A 19176-nucleotide genomic window follows, 5' to 3' on the forward strand; every position below is an offset into this window, starting at 1 on the left:
ACTATTTTTTACTTAAATATTAATTTGTTATCTTAAGAGTTTTTACAAAAGTCTAGAGACAATTTTACTTTGAAAAACAGGAGAATAAAAATATCACCCTCTAAATTGACACAATTGATGAAGATTTTTATGCTCACGTGTCTTTTTACCATTATCACAATAACACTGTAGCCCCGAACATTGTGTGCTTTGGAGTTTTGAAGGTAAGCTCAAAGTTTCCACAAAGACTAAAACATGTTATAAAATGTGTGTTACCTTCGTCACACCATCAGCACATTCATAGCACTACCACCTATGCATAATTACACTATAATCTCCAAGGATGACACACAGACTGCTACATCTGGCACTTCCAGCTCTGGTCTTTCCACCACACAAGTGATCAAATGAGCCAATGGTGCCTTTTTTATTTTTCTTACAAAAAAAACAGAAACATGTTGAAACAGTTCAAATATGACCACTTGGGAAGCAAAATGCTAGTCCAAGATGACAGTGACCCGAAATATGATAATAAAAAAAAAAAAAAGGAATTCATCAAGTAATACTAAAATAGAGCATTGAAATCATAATGTTACAGAGATGCTTGCATGGAATAAACAACATGGCTAAAGACCACACTATTAGCTACCAGAGAGAAAAGACGAAGGTCCATTGCAATAAAAGAAAGACTGCCAAGTGCTGGGGTAAATATATATATCTGCTTCATTTGTCATGTTTTAGAACAATAAAATATAGGCCTCTGAGCCGTCACTCTCGCCTTTGTCCTAATGTTGCCTGCAAAAATACCAAGAAAATTGACATATCCTGACAGTTTTAAAAAGTACACATACTGAGCATTATTTTACATCTGAGCAAGACTCGAGGTCACTATTTGTTACAAATAGTTATCAAAAGAAGCCTTAAGTTTCAATTTTCTGCAAGATGCTTCAACAAGAAAAATGGCTTTCCTGTGTCCAAAGCTTATTTTCATATATACCACTATATAAAAAAAACAATATTTAAAAAAAACAAAATCACTAAAATATACACCGAGAAATTGAAACAAGGGTTCAAGATACAAAAAAGCATTCAAAATCAAATTCAGTCTAAAATGAAAAGCAAATCAAAACATTGATCCTTTTTTGCACCAACTGGTCAGCAACAAACTAAAATGGCGTCTTGAGGACGTTTTTCGTAGACAGGATGAGATTCCTCCGGCTTCCTTAGTGCAGTCTAGAAAGAGGTGTTTGGTCGGTCGGGCGAAACCCCAAATGGTCGCAAAAATCCAGGGAGAGAGGGAGAGAATGGGGGTGTGTGGGGGTGTTCAGGGGAGTGAATGTCGGCCTAATGAACTATACAAAGGAACCGAGGTGACAAATAACTTACAGTAACTTGGAGACAGGTGTTCGGGCGGTGCAGTGGAGAAGTTTGTGCGCACATCAAAATTGCTGCTGTTTTTCAGTGCCGTGCCTCTGGGATTGCAGTAAAGCTGATTGTGAAAGGAAACTGACAAAACACAGACGTCAAATTGATGTTTGTTTGGTTTTTTTTTCGGTGAGAGAACGTGGTTGCGTGAGGGTGCTCCTACTAATCATGATTGTCTTGTTCAGTTCAATTCAGTGTCTCCACAGCGGGCGCCTTCAGGACGGGAGTGGAGTCAAACAGTGAAGTGTTTTCGGTGGAGGTGGTGGCATGTGACTGTGTTGAAGGAAAGGGGAGTAGGGGTTAGGTGGGGTTAGGGGAGAGATGGGTGTAGGGGGTGGGGGGTGGGTATCCTCTGAGAACTGGAGGCGTCAGGTTGGAGATTTAAGGGTCTTCATGGAATCTAACAGGCCTCCATCTCAAGCAGAGGGCCCGTAGCTGCTGCCTTCGCTTTGCATGTGGAGAAATTGTTCCGTTTTCCTCCTGGAGAGAAAAGAAACAAAACAAAGACGGGGACAAAAGAAAAAAAACTTTTTAAATCAACCCAACTATGAAGTCACTGCATGTGTATACCAACAAAAGGAAACAATGAGAGGCACATCAGTAACTTACACCAAAACACTGGTCACATTCAAGACACGTTAACCGAAACCAGACATACCAAGATGACTCAGAATGACTCAAAAGTGTCTCGTCATGCAGGCGTGCCTACCGGGTTCATGGAGGGACAAAATACCTGTCATTACCATCTACATCGTCAATTATTTTTATCTTCGTAGTGTTACAGCTGATTGAATGAAAGCCTTTGCAGCTGTGTGGAGCCAAAGCGCTGAACTACAGAGGGGTCATAGGTCAGCGACAGGATGTGGGCCGGTCTGGCTTTGATCTAGTCCGACATGGGGGTTGCCGTGACCCAGCTGGCAGTGCTACGCTCTTCTTTGCCCTCCCCTGACTGACTCATCCCTCCTCTCACTCTCTCAAGGCGACGCCTCTGATTGTGTAGCTTCTGGTTGACATTTAGGCTGCCGCTGCAGGTGGGCGATGGGAAAACAAGACGAGGAAAACAGTCTCCACACAGGAGGATCGCTGCAGTGACCCAGGTAAACTAGCAGAGTTCATGGAACTATGTTGGTAATTTGTAATCTGAGCCAACGCGGTTCAGGTGCAGATTGACAGGGCGGTGTAAAAAAATGTAACCTGACTGCTCCATCCACTTCACTGGGCTCAGACTGAATTGGCCCCTTTCCCTGGTGGGAAAATTGTTTGTCATGCTGCAAAAGTGTTTCTTTCCCTGTCATGATCTGTGCTCGAGCTAACATAACAGAGTTAGCTTCAGTTATTGACAAGCCAAGGAGAGTTATTTTAAACCCGAGCAGCATCAAATAGAATCTGTGATCAAAGTGGAGAGGCAGAGACAGAGGTGGATGGATGCCTCCTGCGACAAAAAAAAAAAAAAAAAAAAAAGAAAAGATGGATGTTTTGTGAAGACGAAAAAAGGAAAGAGAAGCTGTATTAGTTTGCTTTTTCTCTTGTGGCAAAGCCAAGAGTGTGTTTTTGTAGGAGAGAAGTCAGCTGAGCCCTGCTGCTCGCTGCATCTTAACACTCGAAAAGTCTTAACACACACACACACACACACCACCCTGCAGACTGCTTTACCACATGTGGATAAAAGGGAACAGGACAGAGGCCACCTTTCCCGAGGAGAGCTGACCCCGAGCTGCAAAGAGCAGAGACTGAAAGCAGCATAGCGCTGAAAGCAGAGCGCTGAGAGAGAGAGAGAGAGAGAGAGAGAGAGAGAGAGCCCCTGTCGCTTTTATTTACCTCCGCCCGCCCTCTCTCTTTTCATCCCAGGATCTCAAAGCGGGCCCGCACGCCCGCCACTGCACCCTGTTTCCTGGGGAGCATTTTTCCTTCCCCCACCGCAGACATGAAAAGCTTTGGCCTTCCTGCCTGGGGAAGAGGCCTGAGGGGCTACGGGGCGAGAAATGTGTGTGTGTGTGTGTGTGTGTGTGTGTGTGTGTGTGTGTGTGTGTGTGTGTGTGTGTGTGTGTGTGTGTGTGTGTGTGTGTGTGTGTGTGTGTGTGTGTGTGTGTGTGTGTGCAGTTGGTGGTAACAGCAGGGATGTGTTCTTGCGTGGTGGTTGGTTGTAGGGGGCACCAGGCCAGCTCTTCACAAGGTCCAGCCGACACAAACACTGGGATTCAGGAGCAACTTGACCCCTCCTCTCCTTCTCCTCCTCCTCCTCCTCCTCCTCTCCTCCTCCTCCCTCTACATTCGCGCTCAGGAATGCCGGCTAGACTTTTTTTTTTTGTGCAGGAAATGAAACGCTCCTCTGTTCAGAGGGCTAGCGAAGGTTTAGTCTCCCCCCACTTCTCTCTCCCCCAATTCCTTTTCCCGCTACGGGACGGAGGGAGGGAGGGAGGGAGGAGGGAAAGGAGTCGGACAAACTCTCGCCCAGCTTTTGAAGTGTGGGAGGTTAAGATAACTGGCACAACCCTCGCGTCTCAATCGGCGCTTTCACCTCCCAGGCCAAATCAAAGCGGCCGCAGCTGGGGCCCGCCTGCCTTATAGCCCCCTAACCTCCAAACCCACCGCCCCACCCACCTCCTCAGCTCCTCTCTCTCTGCTCTCTCTCTCTCTCTCTCTTAGCACACACAGCTCTGGGGTTTCTTTTGGTGCCATTAAAAAGGAAAACACAGCCGACAAATTACTCTAAAAATAAGTCAAGTGGAGAGAGGTGTCTCCAGCACAGGCTGAGGCGCAGACTTTACCATGGCAGAGACAAGACGGGGATTTGGAGGAGAAACGAGAGGGAAAGACTAAAGATAGAGAGCGATGCAAGTAAAGACATGTCATAGTCATCTTCAAAGACGGATCTGGTTGATTACAACTGATTTTTGTAGATTTGGCCATCTTTTTTTATCAGTAACTGTTAAGAACTGGGAACATGGCAATGTCGCTAGAAAGAAGGGCAAGAGACAAGTGTAGTCACATGATTTTCTGAATCACTTAATTTGGAGGGAAAACAGAAACTCAGCAATTATCCTAGTGACTACAATCTTACCAAAATTCAGAAAATAACTACAAGTTGTAATCAACCGGAATCATCCTTTATCTGTCAGGTCAAAGTCAGGGTGCAAAAATCACTCACTCACTTTTAATTCATGTTCACAGGAAATGCTGCAAATTCTTTATTACCTGTTTATCCGTGATTTTTCCCCCCAAATTTATCATTTGATCTTTTCGTCTAAAGATTGATTAGAAATGACAGCACAATTTCCCAAAGCAACAAAGGGCTTTTTTATGATCGACCAACAGTGAAAAAACTAAAAATGTTGACTTTACTTGTTCAACTATCAATTCATTTTCTGACCCTTGACAAACTGATGGATGAAGTACAATTCACATCAACCATCACTGATGAGTGTCGTGTGTTTAGAAAGAAACAGAACCAACATTTCCGTCAGTGTCTTTCAAATCTGATGAGGTCATGAATGCTGAAGCCGCTGCCCACCTTTTTAATTTCAAGATTCCAGAAAACAATAAGTGGCATTACTTTGTTACATCATCGACTGAGGTCAGCTCAGTCTGACTCAGACGAAAAGACTTGCGAGCTCTAGTAAGTATAATTGTCCACACATTTAGATTTAAGTCTGGTGCGGTGGCGTGTTTTGGCACGGCAGTGACCGTGGCCTCGAACATACAGCTGGCTTTGGAGACACCTCTTCAAAGGAACCTCCTCTAAATACATTTGTAGCAGCACTGCTCTTAAAGAAATGAGAAAAAAAAGAAAATGGGCAGGGCAATAAAAAAAAAAAATATATAGCACCTGGAAGACAAAGCAACGTTTGAAACAAAACGCTCTGCACTGTCAGCACATTTTTCAGCTCCGAGACCTTACACATAAAAGAAATCGCCTCTTTAAAAAAAAAAAAAGCTTTGAAATTTTTAACCTCCAATGAAAAAGGCAGACTCAGGGGGATGTATATTTTCCACAAGGGGCTATCAGAAACTAACAAGTCAAGTCAGGAGGGGCTGAAACTGGAGGGTGAGGGTGAAGAGAAGGAGGAGAAAAGACGGTGTCTGTGTTAAATACTGGAGAGAAGGGAAGGGTGGGGTCTGGTTGTGGTCAAAAGGGGGAACGGGGAGGGGGAGTCACTAAAAAACCCCAAACCTCAGGCATGTGTGGGTGAGACTATGGGAGTACAGGAGGGTGTGGGAGGAGGAGGGGGCGTTGCCCACATCTGAGGCGGCATCGCTGGGGGGCCGGGGCAGCTGAAGTCTGGCTGTGTGCCCTCGAACAGCTCAGTCTGAGCCGCTGCAGGCCGGGGGATGTCGGGAGAAGGGGATGGGGTTGGGGGTGGGGGCCACATTCAAAGAGCCGGCACAATAACTGCTGCCTCTGCTGTGGTCTCGCTTCAAAGGCCTCCACCGCCACTCATATTCTCCGTCAGGACAGAGGAGAGGAGCAGGAAAAGGAGGAGCAAAGACAGAGGGAAGCAAAGCGGCAGAAAATGAGTGAAAGAAAAAAACAAGCGATTGTGCTGCACTTGAGGTTTAAGGTTAATCCTTCTACAATGGACAGAATGATTAGAGTAAAATAAAAATAAACACTGCTTCCTTCAGTTCCACTGTCACTTTTTCCAGTCTGTGTCCCTGTGTTGCCTAGGGGCCTTTCATTCAGAGAGATAAGCATGTCACAAGGGGAGCGTCTTATAAAGTCACATATCTCCGCCACGGGGGTGAGGTCAGGGGGGGTTTAAGAGGTACAGACGGAGAGAGAAAGAGAGGAAGTGGAGAAGACATCACAAAAAAAGCCAAGAGACTGGACCCTCATACTGTTACTGCAGCTGGCCAAACCACAACACAATAGGCCCGTGACTCAATCAAAACAATATTCAAGCCCCAGTCTAAACAATGGGAGCACTATAGCTGCACTTCTCACGTGTAAACAAAGACCTTTAAGAGGGTTATAGCCCCCCTCCGAAGTGTCACATAAGGTTGCCAGGGCCAATATAAGACAACCATGTCAGTGTAAAAGATTTGTACTTCTAAGCTAAAACCACATACTTGAATTACACAGAGTTTGACATACTGCCACCCTCTGGAAGTCCATATACTAAGTGCTGAGAGGGTCATTTTTCTTCACAGAGCAGGCTTTGTGGAGGTCAGGGGGAGTGAGAGGATGGGAGGACTGTGTGTGGGGGTGAACATTTACGATTCTACTTCCTACCCACGGAAACATTAGCTGGGTGGGGGTTGCTCTGATTTAAGCCTCCCACTCATATTTTTTTTTTTTTTTAATGTGTGAAAGAGTACAGTTTTAAAAACATCCTCTCATCTCCTGTGCCCTGCTCAAAGCGAGACCCAGAGTCTGTTTTGCAATCCGGATTCCTTCCCCAATTATCCTAGGTCACTAATAAGGCGGGCCGAGGAGGCACTGGGCTGTGCCGCGGTGGCCTAGAGGCTCGGTGCCAAATTGAAACGACTCGGGGAAATCGAGGCAGACGCTGAATCTTGCCTAATTGCAGGCGGAGTGTGTGGCTGGCTGCTCAGATGTGCGAGAGAGAGAGAGAGAGAGAGAGAGAGAGAGAGAGAGAGAGTGATGAGGGTCTGAGAGAGAGAAGATGAGAGGCGACAAATAAAGAGAGAGAAAGAGAGGGGAGAAATGGGAGATGGAGACTGAAGGGTGAGTGGCAGTTGAGAGAGATTGGGTAAACTGAGAACTCGAGAGAATGAGGGATTTTCTTTTGGCCCCTTTTCTTACGCTCCCCCCCCCCCCCCCCCAACACACTCATGCCCTCCTCTCTCCTCTTCTTCCCTCGTCGCTCATCAAAGTCTTCTGACAGCTGACTTCTGGCTGCACACATCAGAGGGAGCAGAGCCGGGGCACGACGGAGACAGAGAGAGGGGAGAGAGAGAGAGAGAGAGAGAGAGAGAGAGAGAGAGAGAAAGAGTGGCCACCAAAGCTCCTCTTTTTCTTTCATGTCTCTGGACGAGGACATGAGGTTAGAACTGACCCTCGCTGGACTTACCAGACTTTACCGATTGTAAAGCATCATTTAAAGATGGTTCATGGATCATGTGATTAAAAACGCAGCCTCTTGCCCAAGTATTAGGGCAAAACGGTTTGAGGAGACATCCATTTTGTTTGACAACAAAAGAGAATCTTCATAAGAGTCCAAGCAAGAAGACTCGAATGCAGTCTTATTAAAGTTTGCAAGTGTTTGCAACTCCAAGACCCTTGAAAGCAAGATTAAAAGGCCACCATTGTTAAAAGTGTCTCCCCCCCCCGTGTAATAAGTTTGAAGTGGCTGAATTCGGAGAAAGCCTCGAGGGCATGTATGTGTCTCGGCCAGACAACTATCTCAAAAGGCTGTGAATCAGCGGGCTTAGTCACACAAAAGGCAAACAGCACGAGGGGAAGCAAAAGAAAGAGAGAAACTAAATGAAGGAGTGTGCAGAAACAGTGAGGAACGGAGGAGTAAAACTGCACATTTCCAGTCAGTGTACGTAAAAAGGGGGGGGCTTGGGCGTGGGGTGATGATGGGAAGAGACAGAAACCCTAATTTCACATTGTCAGAGTAATGACTTCTCAGAGTGCCGTTCCACTGTGGTGAGAGCCAGCTGTGTGGCGGGCCCAGTGTTTGACATGCTTAAGATAACAACGGGAACCAACGTCATGCCATAAAACACTGCTCCACTACTCAACTCCTGGTTTGGCTCAGAGGCAGAAAAAAAAAATAAAAAAATCAGCAGAAGCCAAAAAATATGTTAATATGAAGTTGTTTTCAGTGAATTTTTCCATTCATAAAATCCACCTAGACTGGAGCATTTCACTTTGTTATGTTGAATAATCTTTATGGTGACTGTGGAAGCACTATAAATAAAATCCAATGTGGTAAATGTTCACTGTGTATGACACAAAAAGGTGTTGAAGTTTTGTCTAGAAATTTACTCAATAACAAATTTCCTATCAGTTTGACTATCAGTTTTTTTTCATATGGAGGACAGACAGACGGGGTAGAGGCCGGGGCAGATGAAAAGAAAAATAGACAAACGAGTTCATTTAAAGATGTTTTTTTGGCGTCTACACCAAGCTAACCTCAATCCAGCTCTTTGGGATCTGCATAAATTGAGGGCTTGGGGAGTTGTGGCAGTATCCTTGGTATTATGCATATTAGTTTAAGGCTGTCACTGAGAATCAGCAAGGGTGTCCATCCCGCTGCGGCTAGGCGCTGCTAATTATTGGATCAGAGATAAAGTGCTTTTTAGCGCCCGCTCTCTCTGAGCTTTGAAAACCGACTGTGGCGGAGAAAAAAGGAGTAGAAAAAAAAAAAAGAAAAGAAAAAGCGGCCCAATTTCGGGGTTCAGAGAGAGCGACCGGGGTCAGGAATCGATCATGTGGAAAACCTTTGTCTGGTTGAGGTGATTTCGACGTAAGACCAGATTTGTCACATCTGCCCGGCTTTTTCTGCTGCCGAAAGGGAGCGGAACAACAGGATGCTACCAGAGGGGGGGAGAGTGGGGGGAGGAGAAAAAGGATCCAGAGAGAGTAAGGAAGACTGGAAATAGAGTTGCCTTTGCCACATATTGAGAACGTTAATCCTTCTTTCAATAAAAAAAAAAAAAAAGGATAGGTGACAGTTCAGTGCGGGTTTGACATGTCATCTGAATCAATATATCTCAGCATATCATTCACATGTAAAAAAGACGACTACCGAGTGCCTTTGTTATGAAGGTATTATATACACCGTGAAACCCCAGATACCATGAAATCTTATTAAGGTATAGCATCTCATTAAGTTCCTGCCAAAAAAGCTGCTGAATCCTGCTCTGCCTCACAAAGATGCAGAGGGAGACAACACATGTAGTCCATATGGGACCGAGCGCTGACGTCTTAGCCTCCAACAGCAGTAAAAAACAAAACAAAAAAACTGTTCTGGGCGAGTAAAAGTGTTTTCAGATGTATTATTTGGTCCATGTTTAGAAAACACTGAGTGCGTGAGCTGTATGATTTATTAAGCAATAGATTTCAAATCCCTTTTTATTTGGACGTTTTCCTGACTCCTGATGGAAGAAACATAAGCCACAAACTGCTGACACAGCATCTGACCTTTAATCCAACCAGTGCTCAACACAGAAACATTGGATTGACCCATTCAACATGCACACACATGCACGTTTGCACACAAACAAAAACATAAAATCCAGTGGGTATTGTGCTGAGGCCTTTGAGCAAACTCCACACACAAAGCTCAATCCCTCCTCAGGCCTTAACACCACTGGCACAATGACTATGGCGAGGTTAGGGTGGACCTTTTCAGGATTAGTCTGTGAGTACACACTCTCAAGTCAGTGTTTAGCAGTTTATAAAAAAGACTTGGCATATACTGAACTGATCACAGAGGGAGCGGATAGAGGGTTTGTCTTACCATATTCTCAGATGTACGCCGTTTTCATTCTCTGGCCTGTACCTGCAGAAAATTGCATCTTTTAAAAAAATAATTTAAAAAGGTATCTGGACGGCATAGATCTTTACCGCCCGTTTGGCCTACACAGTGTACAGACCCCCCAAAAATAAATAAAATACTGACATTTTACTTAAGATGTAATTCTCTATGGATTACAGTTGCAGTGCTGAGGGGAGCCTCATAAGCGCAGCTAAACAAGGTCAGCAGAAAGACACACTGTAGTAAACAAATAGTGCAAAAGCCCAGAGTTGATAAGTAGTCGTATAGAATGGACAGACTAATCCCAAAGTAGGTGTCGTTTGTGAAGACGGGGATGAAAGAGGGGCAGAGGGCAAATGGATGGTGGGATGTATACAAAGGAAACCTATAATGCTGCCTGCACAGAATCAAGCCAGTCTACTGGAGCCAGAATGAGGATAGTTCTGTTAGTGTATACCGCTACTTGTCAGTTTCATAGCCCTTTGTCTCATCTTGTGTGCAAATGCAGCAGTATACTGTAAAAGATGGTGTGTTGTCTATGGAAAGATGGTGTAACTCACAGCTTCAAAATGCAACAGACAAAAAAAACCAAAGAGAAGGAACTGGAAGGATCGTGCTTACCTGGGGCTGATTCCTGCATCTTCTCCCTCTTCCGCTTCTTCTTCTTTCCCTAAAAAATATACAGAGGAACACATAAAGTGTGGCTCCAGCACTCACGCTCACTAGACCACTCTGATATCCTGCTGCTGACTGCCATGTTCACTCATCCCCTGCTGGGCATCCAACCAGCATCCCCCGGACTCCGGACTCCACCGCAAACTGAAACGCTGAGAGGGACGCACTGGCCAAGAGTGTGGGCTGATGTTAAGTGTGCTCTGCCTGCTTTCAGCTGGTTTGAAATGACTTAATTTCATACATTTTAAGCCCTTTTTTTTTTTGTTGTGGCCATCCTAACAGAATGTAGGCAGCTTGTCCTGCTGCTGTGACCCGTCTGTGTCATATTTCCACTTCCTTTGAAGTCCCTCTAATGACAAATATTAACATGAAGTGCAATTAAAAATGCTCACTGTAATTAGGCTAGTCTAGCTCAATGACTGTGAAGAGTGCCACTCTTTTTTTTTCCAAGCGAGGTGGTGGGAGTGTGTAAGGATTTATAGCTTATGCTAAATCCCCAGGGGGGAGACTATAGGTATAGATAGCAGCGCAGAGTCGTTCTAGTCAAATATGAGCAGCACTTTGGTTTCCTGCTGCAAAGTCTGCTAATCCACTTATTCATGAGCTAATCTGCCTTCTACTGCTGCGGCAGACAGGGAAGAGACAGACTAAGTGAGAGTGGGTGAGAGAAAAAGGATGAGAGAGGGGATACACAGCAAAACTATGAACGCCACACGCTCCAGTCCGTGCCAGTGCGTTACCTATTTTTGGGTGTTTCCAGGCATGATGTGCTGCCTGTGTACAGCTGAAGATTGTTTGTTTGTGGGAGGGGTCGCAGAACAGCACTCTCAGGGATACAAAATGTACATGTAAGAAATGTTTTGCGTTGAACATATCGCTTCCCTTTATCTCTTTGGTATGCCAAGTAGAAAGCCATGCCTCTACTATTTTTTTCTATTTCCTACCCGTCAAATATGTTTGTACTAACAAAGCTGGAAATTTAAATGGTAAACTGGGCTGACTGTCACTGGCTGATGTTGTGTATCTGTAACTGTGCTGTGCGTCACTGGGAGCAGAGCTGTGAAACTGTCTTCCCCCCTCAGCGAGGCATTTTTTGGCGGTGGAGCATTGGAGGCAGAAGAAGGGGGGAGGATGCTGTCGGTGTCCGAGGGGAGGCAGATAAACACCACAAAAGCACTTTGGTGGTGGAGTGAACGTGAGTGCCGGAGCCACACTTTTAATAAAGGCTGGTGCTCTCTCTCACAAATTCATACACGCCACATACTCAGACAGATTTGACAGCTTCCGAGGAAATACACAAACACGTAGGCATGCATACGGTGATATACACGTAATAAACAGGCTGCATCTTAAATGCAGCTGAACCTCCTGCATTCACAAACAAAATGGGCAGCTAGAGGAGCAAAAGGTTGCTGCTGCTGAATGCTGTATGTGCGATCCGGCCTCATCAACTCAGTCTAACAGGTGCTTTTTACATCCAAAGCTCCGTGCTGATATGGAACATCAAAGACTAGCATAACCATTACCAGGCAGTTTTCACTCTCTGTGGCAATGATAATGTCTGCGATCCTTTTACCGCAGATGGTAATATAATCACAGTGTTATGAATTACACATCAGGCCGAAACAAAAGGGTCCACAAATGGACCCCATTAGCATTGGGGCCGACTGGTGTGAATTAGTGTGTGTGTCACTACTGTGTGTCATTTAAAGAACAAGTCATGCAACGCTGACATAAACAAACAAACATAAATCAACACACATCACACACACACGCGCACGCACCTCTGCCAATCTGTTCTGTTGATACTTACATAATTATCTCGAGCGGACCAGCCTGGGTAGAGCTGCATGTGGAGCTGCCGTTCCTTGCGGGCTAGCTCATAATACTTAGCTTGCTCTTCCCGAGATAAAGCATGCCACTGTTTCAGTACAAAGGAGATTAGGGAGAGAAATAGCATACAGTCAATTACTGGCATGCAATTGCATGTTCCCTGCATAGAGAAGTATGCTGGTGTTTTTGTAAAAAAAAAAAAAAAAAAAAAAAAAAAAAAAAAAAGATATCTTTTCAACTTCCAAACCTTTGGTGTAGAAAAAGAAAAAGGGGATAAAATATAGAAAGAAGAAGGGGGACACATGATGAAGAGATTAACATGCACAAGAGTCAGAGGGAGGCAGAGAAGAGAAGGGAGAAAAAAAAAAACTTTGATTTCATATCAAAACACTGGTTCCAATTTAGCAGCGCTTTTTATTCAAACTATGTCAGCGAGCAATTACCCTATGCAGGCCACAAACTAGGCTTTGCTGTGGCTGGCTGCCTCAACCGCTCGGCCTATTCGTTAAGGCTTTTAACATGGCTCTGCGGTTCCACTCTTTTCCCAATCCTCAAAAGGAACAAATTTTGTCATTTCCAACCGTGCCATTATCCAGGCATGTTTTATTAAAGCCAATTTGATTAAATGTCAGTTAGATAGGCAGTATGTATCTGTGCTGCTGAGAGGGGGGAGGAGAAAGTAATTGGCTGGGGCAATCATTATGACAATAATCACAACTAGTTCATAAAAAAGACTGCATGTTAATAGAGAGAGGAAGCTTTGTACTTTTTAAACTAATTGGGGCTGGGAAGTCCGTCCATGCGGACTCGTTAGACCCACGGCTTCAACTGTGATCTCCTGGTGATTTTAACTCAATCAAAAAAAGATCAACTACAGTGACAAAGGGACCGGGATCGGTGCATCGGTGTACACATAATGTTTGACCTACCCTTCGTCCCAGGATCTGATTGATGGCAGCGCTCTCCTTCAGCGTGCACTCGGCGACCACATTCGCACGCATTTCTTTCATGTAGAGCATGAAGGCGTTTAGCGGCTTCTTGATGTGCGGTCTCTTAGGCTCCTGCTCCTTTCTCTGTTCGTGCTGGGGTTTCCTGTAAAAGGAAATAAAAAAACAACATGGATGGAGGTAAAGAGAAAGAAGGAAACAAATTAGTTAGAAAATGAGAGAATGAAAGAGCAAAGCAACAGAGGAGGGAAACTGTGGTGCCGTTATGGCGACAAAAGCAGCGAGGGTCTGGTTGCGCTCAGCCAATGGCGAGGCACGCAACGGGGCCCCTGCCTCTTTAATCATGTGCAGTTGCACAGTCGCAGCCCCTTAATGCGGAGCGATTACTTCACCAGTAATGGCAACCAAACCTCCTCGTCCGCCGCACACATTGGCAATCGCTTAAAGCCAAATGCTCACGCTCAAAAACACTCTGCTCCCACTCCTGACTTACTTTCTAACAACCTTTTTGATACTAGTATAGTCTTGGTGCTGGGATGGCCATGAATAATGGAAATATCAGCGATAACTACTTCAGGGTACTCTCAGCACTTCCCACTGCACACACTTGGGGATGTGAATTCATTTCATCTGAGCACTAATCTAGGACCTGTATCTGTTGCTGAGTGCTAAGAGTGTTGTGATCCCTGAGGCCAAATGAAGCATAGGCCTGTTATCAGTAGAGCGCGGGCCCTCGCTGCTTATCTGTTCACATCAAGGGAACGAGAACAAGGCTCCGACAGAGGGTTTGTTCAGCAATGGCCTACTGTGATGGTGGAGTGCACGAATACCTGAAAGTCAGTTGTTTTGATGAAGGTATTTTGTGTTTGCAGGACTCACATGTGCATGATGTCTGTTTCATGCGGAGGCTCGTGTTTGACCTGTGGGTTGACGATGGCCGGGTGGGGGATCCCTGTGGCGTGGGGACCTTGGGGGCCGGGCACCATGTGGTGTGAGAACCTGCAATAACAGCAGACAGCAGGCTGGGATTAATTAAAGAGGACCAAGAAGGACAGTAGCATGGAAAGGGTCCCCTAAATGTCAAGTGACAGTAGGTGCACACTTGCAACAGCGTACACAAACAAGGAAAGAGATCTGTTAAAACATATTTATTTTCTTGAAGATAAATGCTTAATATAAAAAAAATTATTTCAGCCAAAAAAAAGACTGTGGCAACGACTGAGTCGTCACTGGCTGTAGTAGCTTGTGTGTACAGTTATTTTAGCTCTAGATCTTTTTTCAGCTTGATTTCATCATCTTCTTTCCTTCAATATTAGAGCGGGTCACGATGAAATGCTTCATATTATGGGATCACTCTTTAAAAAGGTTGGGTACTACTGGTTTTTATGATCATTTAAATTGTACATGTTTGTTTTGCCCTCAATGCTATTGTGTGTCCAAAGACTCATGGTTGGGAGAGTTTCATTATGTTGTGCCTGTGTATGACTTTTATTCTCCGAGAAAAACGAAGATCAAGCGAAGATAAACTTTATGTTGTCTTCAGTTCTTTAAATCTGTTTCAATTTTCAAAAGTGCTTTGAATATCCATAACATGGGGACACATTTTTTAGATATGCGTTTCTTTCCTGGCTCAAACGTTTTGAGACCCTTCTTCTGAAATAATGAATCGTAGATTTTGTTTGTTGTCATCAGTCCATCAGTGGGTCCATAATGTCTGTGTGTTCGTATAACACTCACTTCTGCTGTGGTTGTGTTTTAATCTACTGGTTGCTGGTTTTCAATACAAAGATTTTATAGAAACTAAGATTCTTGTGGAGCATGAAATGTATAGATCAGCAATGTTTAGTTCTGCAAACACAATGCTTCTTCAGCACATGGACTTGTTGTGGTGTAAAACTATGACCAACGATCCAAAATTAGGTTTCTCAGCAGGAAAAGTGACGGAAAAGTTCTTAAATTTGAATAAAGTTCCTAAAACAAAAATAAACCCCAAGTCAGATATAAGGAGGAGGAAAGCAGAAGTGCATGAGCTTCAACTGTCGCCTGATCCTACACCTTACATCTGGCTTCACTCAGCGTGTGCCTGAAGCCCCCTCTTTACAAACATCATGCTGACAGATAAAGAGATAGAGAGGAAGAAGAAAGAGGGTAAGATATGTTGAGAACAAGAGAGAAAAAAAAGTGAAGGAATGGCATTGACAAGGATGCAGAGAGAGAGAGAGAGAGAGAGAGAGAAGTACTTCCAGGAAGCTTTGATGGGGGCTAAGAAGCCATATGGTTATGCAGGGGCATGTATGCGGTGATGTGTTTGACATGTGCTGGGCATACAGAGGAGCAGTGTGGCTGAAGCCGCAGCAGGAACAGCCAGAAGCAGACCTCCCTGTGTAGGCTGCTGCAGGCCAGCAGTCCTCCATTAAAGCTAGCACAGTGTCAGTGAGCATCTGATGTGAAGAGACGGGATTGTAATTGCTCCTTGTTTACATGAATCAACTGAGCATGCTTTTTGCTTTTGTCTGTCTGACTCACCATCCCAGCGGTGGCGTGAGCTGCCCGACTCCTCCAGGAGACAGGGAGTAGAAGTTGGTCATGTCTGGTCCGTGGTGATGCCTTGGCATTCCTAGACAGGCAACAAAAAAGGTACACAACTGTTAGAAAGTATTCAGGTTACATTTTTTTCACGTATGCATATGCATCCTGTGGATCTAAGTTACCAATCGAAATGTGCCTGAAACACTGAGAACAACTTTATTGTTAGATCAACGCTTTTCCGTTTGTGGCCTTAATAAGGGTAATTATAAATCCCATTGCGAAGAACATTGAAATAAGATTAGAATAAATAAATAAAAACTTCTAATGATATACAAGATTATATACAAACAGTACAAACTACCAAAAGTTTGCCTTGAATGCTTTGTCAGGTCTTGTTAACATATTATTTGAATCAATTCTGATTTTAGTCATAACTTTGCCAATTGTATTGTATAATATTATTGTGCATATTGTATCCTTTAAAAGCTATTACTCCTTCCCACCCTACTCCACTACAAGTCAAGGACAGCGCACATGTCGGGGCTTGAACACGCTTCTTGACCTCACATTATCATCCAGTAAAAAGAGGATAATATTTCCCCTGTTTAGCCAGAGTCCTTCCAGTGTGTCTCAGCATCTTTAAGCTGGTTAATTGAGGCTTCCTCTTTGTGGCAGAGGCTGCAGCTCTCCCTGTAGACACGGGATTGACTTAGACTAACTGTCGGTGGATCTTCAGGACTAAGCTCCTCCATCTCCAGCTCGTCTGCTCCTGTCGGGTTTCAAGGTCGAGGGGTCCTTTTTTTTTTTTTTTTTTTTGTTAAAAGATTTGAGAATTGGGCTGTAACATGATTCATATTTAACTAAATCTGAGGCAACTCATGTCCTCTTGTGAGACACCTATTTCATATGTTTTTTAAGAGCAGAGCAAATAATAATCAGATTGACAGTCTGTAGAGATCAGGAAAATCACACACACACAGAGAGAGAGAGAGAGAGAGAGAGAGAGAGACACAGAGACACACACACACACACACACAGAGAGACAGAGAGAGAGAGAGAGAGAGAGAGAGAGAGAGAGAGAGAGAGAGAGAGAGAGAGAGAGAGAGAGAGAGAGAGAGAGAGAGAGAGAAAAGAGGCCAAATGCCTCCAGATTAACACCATCTTCTAATCCCTGCTGGAGCCGGCCCTTTTCTCCCTGCCTCTATCTTTTCTCCTCTTTCTCTCTCCAGGCTGTGGTCTGAAGGGGCCTCCCTCCTCGGAGAGGCAGAGGGCGAACGGGGGGCTTATATCACCAAAGCCAATGTTGCAACGCTGGATTCATAGCACGCATAGCACTACCCCCTGCCAACTAATCCACCACCTAACACTCCTGAGGGCCCTCCTGAGGGCAGACGGGAAGGAGGCAAGGGGTGAGGCGATGAGGGAGGCGGAGAGAGCCCCAGCGTGTTAACCTTGTCACTCACACCCCTAAGGTGCCTAATTACTCACTCCCCCTATTCACATGTTCCCGTTGACGCCCAACAAGGCTTCACACTTGCATTTCCTCTCAAAACAAGCAACACTAACATGCTTCTCATTGTAAAACATTGAAATAATCTTAATTCAAATGTGTGTTCTCATGTTATGTTTCTTTGTTTTTTTTTAAACAGTATACATAGAAGGTTTAAATGTCAAATGTTCAAAGCCCCCCCGCCGCTCGACCTTCCTTCCATTGCATTGCAGCCCTGTGCATATTAGAGCTCATAATGAGAAAATCCATGATTGTTTTTCATAATTAACGAGCAGATCAAAGTCTGAGCCCACTAAAGAAGGCAGAGCGGCAATCGGTCGATATGAGCGAGCGAGAAAGAAAGAGAGAGAGTGGGACAACAAGAAAGAGAATAAGAGAGATTTTCGTTTTAAGCATCTTCAGCTTAGCTCCACTGGTATAAACACACATGAATATGCCTAGGGAAATCATTTGCAGCAAATTCTGCTGCAAACTGGATCGCTTGGACATGGATTTCTGTTGGGCTGCGAGAGCAAAGATCAAATAAAGTAGAAAAAGGAAAAAAAGACCTCCAGGGTTCTTTTCTGTTTAGTGGATCTGGATGGACCCACACAAACGACTACATTACTTCATAAATTGTACTACATGACAACAAATCTCTGAAATCAAATGCATGCAAATGAATTCAGTGTAATTATCGCTCAATTCCGTGTCAACTCAATTCTTTCCTGCTTCCTTTAGAAAAAAGTATTGAACAAAAAGACGCCTGATGCATGATTCCTCTGGCGTAAGTGGAGCACAGTGTCTTTATTCGTCTCTCCCTTCATCTCACTACGCTGTGTACTCTAGCGCTCAGCTCTACTTTGTTATTTATAGTCGGTCCCTCAGAACCTCCCAGCCTCATCATCATCTTCATCATCGCCTACATCCTGTCTGATCCCTCTCCTCCTTTTCAACTGGCAGCCGCAGGAAGAAGAAAGCCACGAGAAGAGAAAAGGTGCGGGACAAAAACTACGGCGGGGCCCACATCTTTTTTTCCACGTTTGTGAGAAGCTGCCAACGTCTCCAGCTGTGCGAGGGCTGAGGAGCTCGTCCACACCGCCGAGGAGCTCCTCTGCAGCTGTCAGAGCTGCAGCTTGATGTTGTTACGGAGAGGCGGAGGGTGGGGAGGGAGAGGGCAGCAGAGCTCAGCGCGCCGTCCCACAGGACGCTTCAAATAAGTTCACGTTAAGAGCTGATGGATGACTTTGATGTGACACATTTATAAATTAATAAACCTCAGGTAGTTGCTCTGTTTATTTCAGACTGAGTGCACTGTTTAACATTATTGCAATTTTTAAATAAAATCACACTTTATTTCTGAATCTGTCAATCAAATGAGGTCTGTAGTAACCCAGTTTTCCTCTGAGGGTGATGTGTAAGACTTTAGGACTTCTGAATGCAAGTTCTGATCAAATGTAGCAATGCATATGGAAAAATGTGGTGCTGTCAAACTTCTCCATTAAAGCTCTTCAGGGGAGTAATAGGCAATTATTATTATAACAGCCCATTATACTATCAATATAACATTAACCACTTTTAATAGCAACAAACAGAGTCACTAAATTCTCTATTTTTTTTAACTAATGACAATCAAATACTTTTGTTCTCACGGATCCTAAATATTAATCAAGCTGTGGATCTAACAGGCACAGATACTGATCTGCTTAAGCGGATCAGGGATCGGCCATTATGTGACCCATTACATAAAATATAGATTCTGCTAGAGGTTTATTATTCAGTGTTTCCATTATCAGTTGGCAGCCAGGAATGACTATAAAAGAAACTAAGTTTTTGGTCCAACAGCAGT

The 19176-nt window shown here is 44.4% G+C and overlaps 1 protein-coding gene across 2 annotated transcripts in view; it reads right to left on the minus strand.

Annotated features, from left to right (window-relative positions):
- Window positions 1-365: 365 nt before the first annotated feature.
- The window catches only part of lef1 (lymphoid enhancer-binding factor 1), a 42976-nt gene continuing 24165 nt past the window's right edge, over window positions 366-19176 (minus strand). Inside the window, exons 5-11 of one of the 2 annotated variants that reach the window (XM_054604183.1) lie at window positions 15836-15926; window positions 14189-14308; window positions 13292-13454; window positions 12343-12450; window positions 10476-10518; window positions 9837-9878; window positions 366-1884 (exon numbers count right to left, since the gene is read on the minus strand). In XM_054604183.1, the coding sequence (XP_054460158.1) occupies window positions 9844-9878; window positions 10476-10518; window positions 12343-12450; window positions 13292-13454; window positions 14189-14308; window positions 15836-15926 (560 nt within the window). In that variant the 3' untranslated portion in view covers window positions 366-1884; window positions 9837-9843. Of the gene's footprint in view, window positions 1885-9836; window positions 9879-10475; window positions 10525-12342; window positions 12451-13291; window positions 13455-14188; window positions 14309-15835; window positions 15927-19176 lie in introns of both variants that reach the window. The other variant, XM_054604182.1, reaches the window with a different exon arrangement.

This window comes from Anoplopoma fimbria, chromosome 9 (assembly GCF_027596085.1).
Source record: "Anoplopoma fimbria isolate UVic2021 breed Golden Eagle Sablefish chromosome 9, Afim_UVic_2022, whole genome shotgun sequence".
Taxonomy (NCBI): Eukaryota; Metazoa; Chordata; class Actinopteri; order Perciformes; family Anoplopomatidae; genus Anoplopoma; species Anoplopoma fimbria.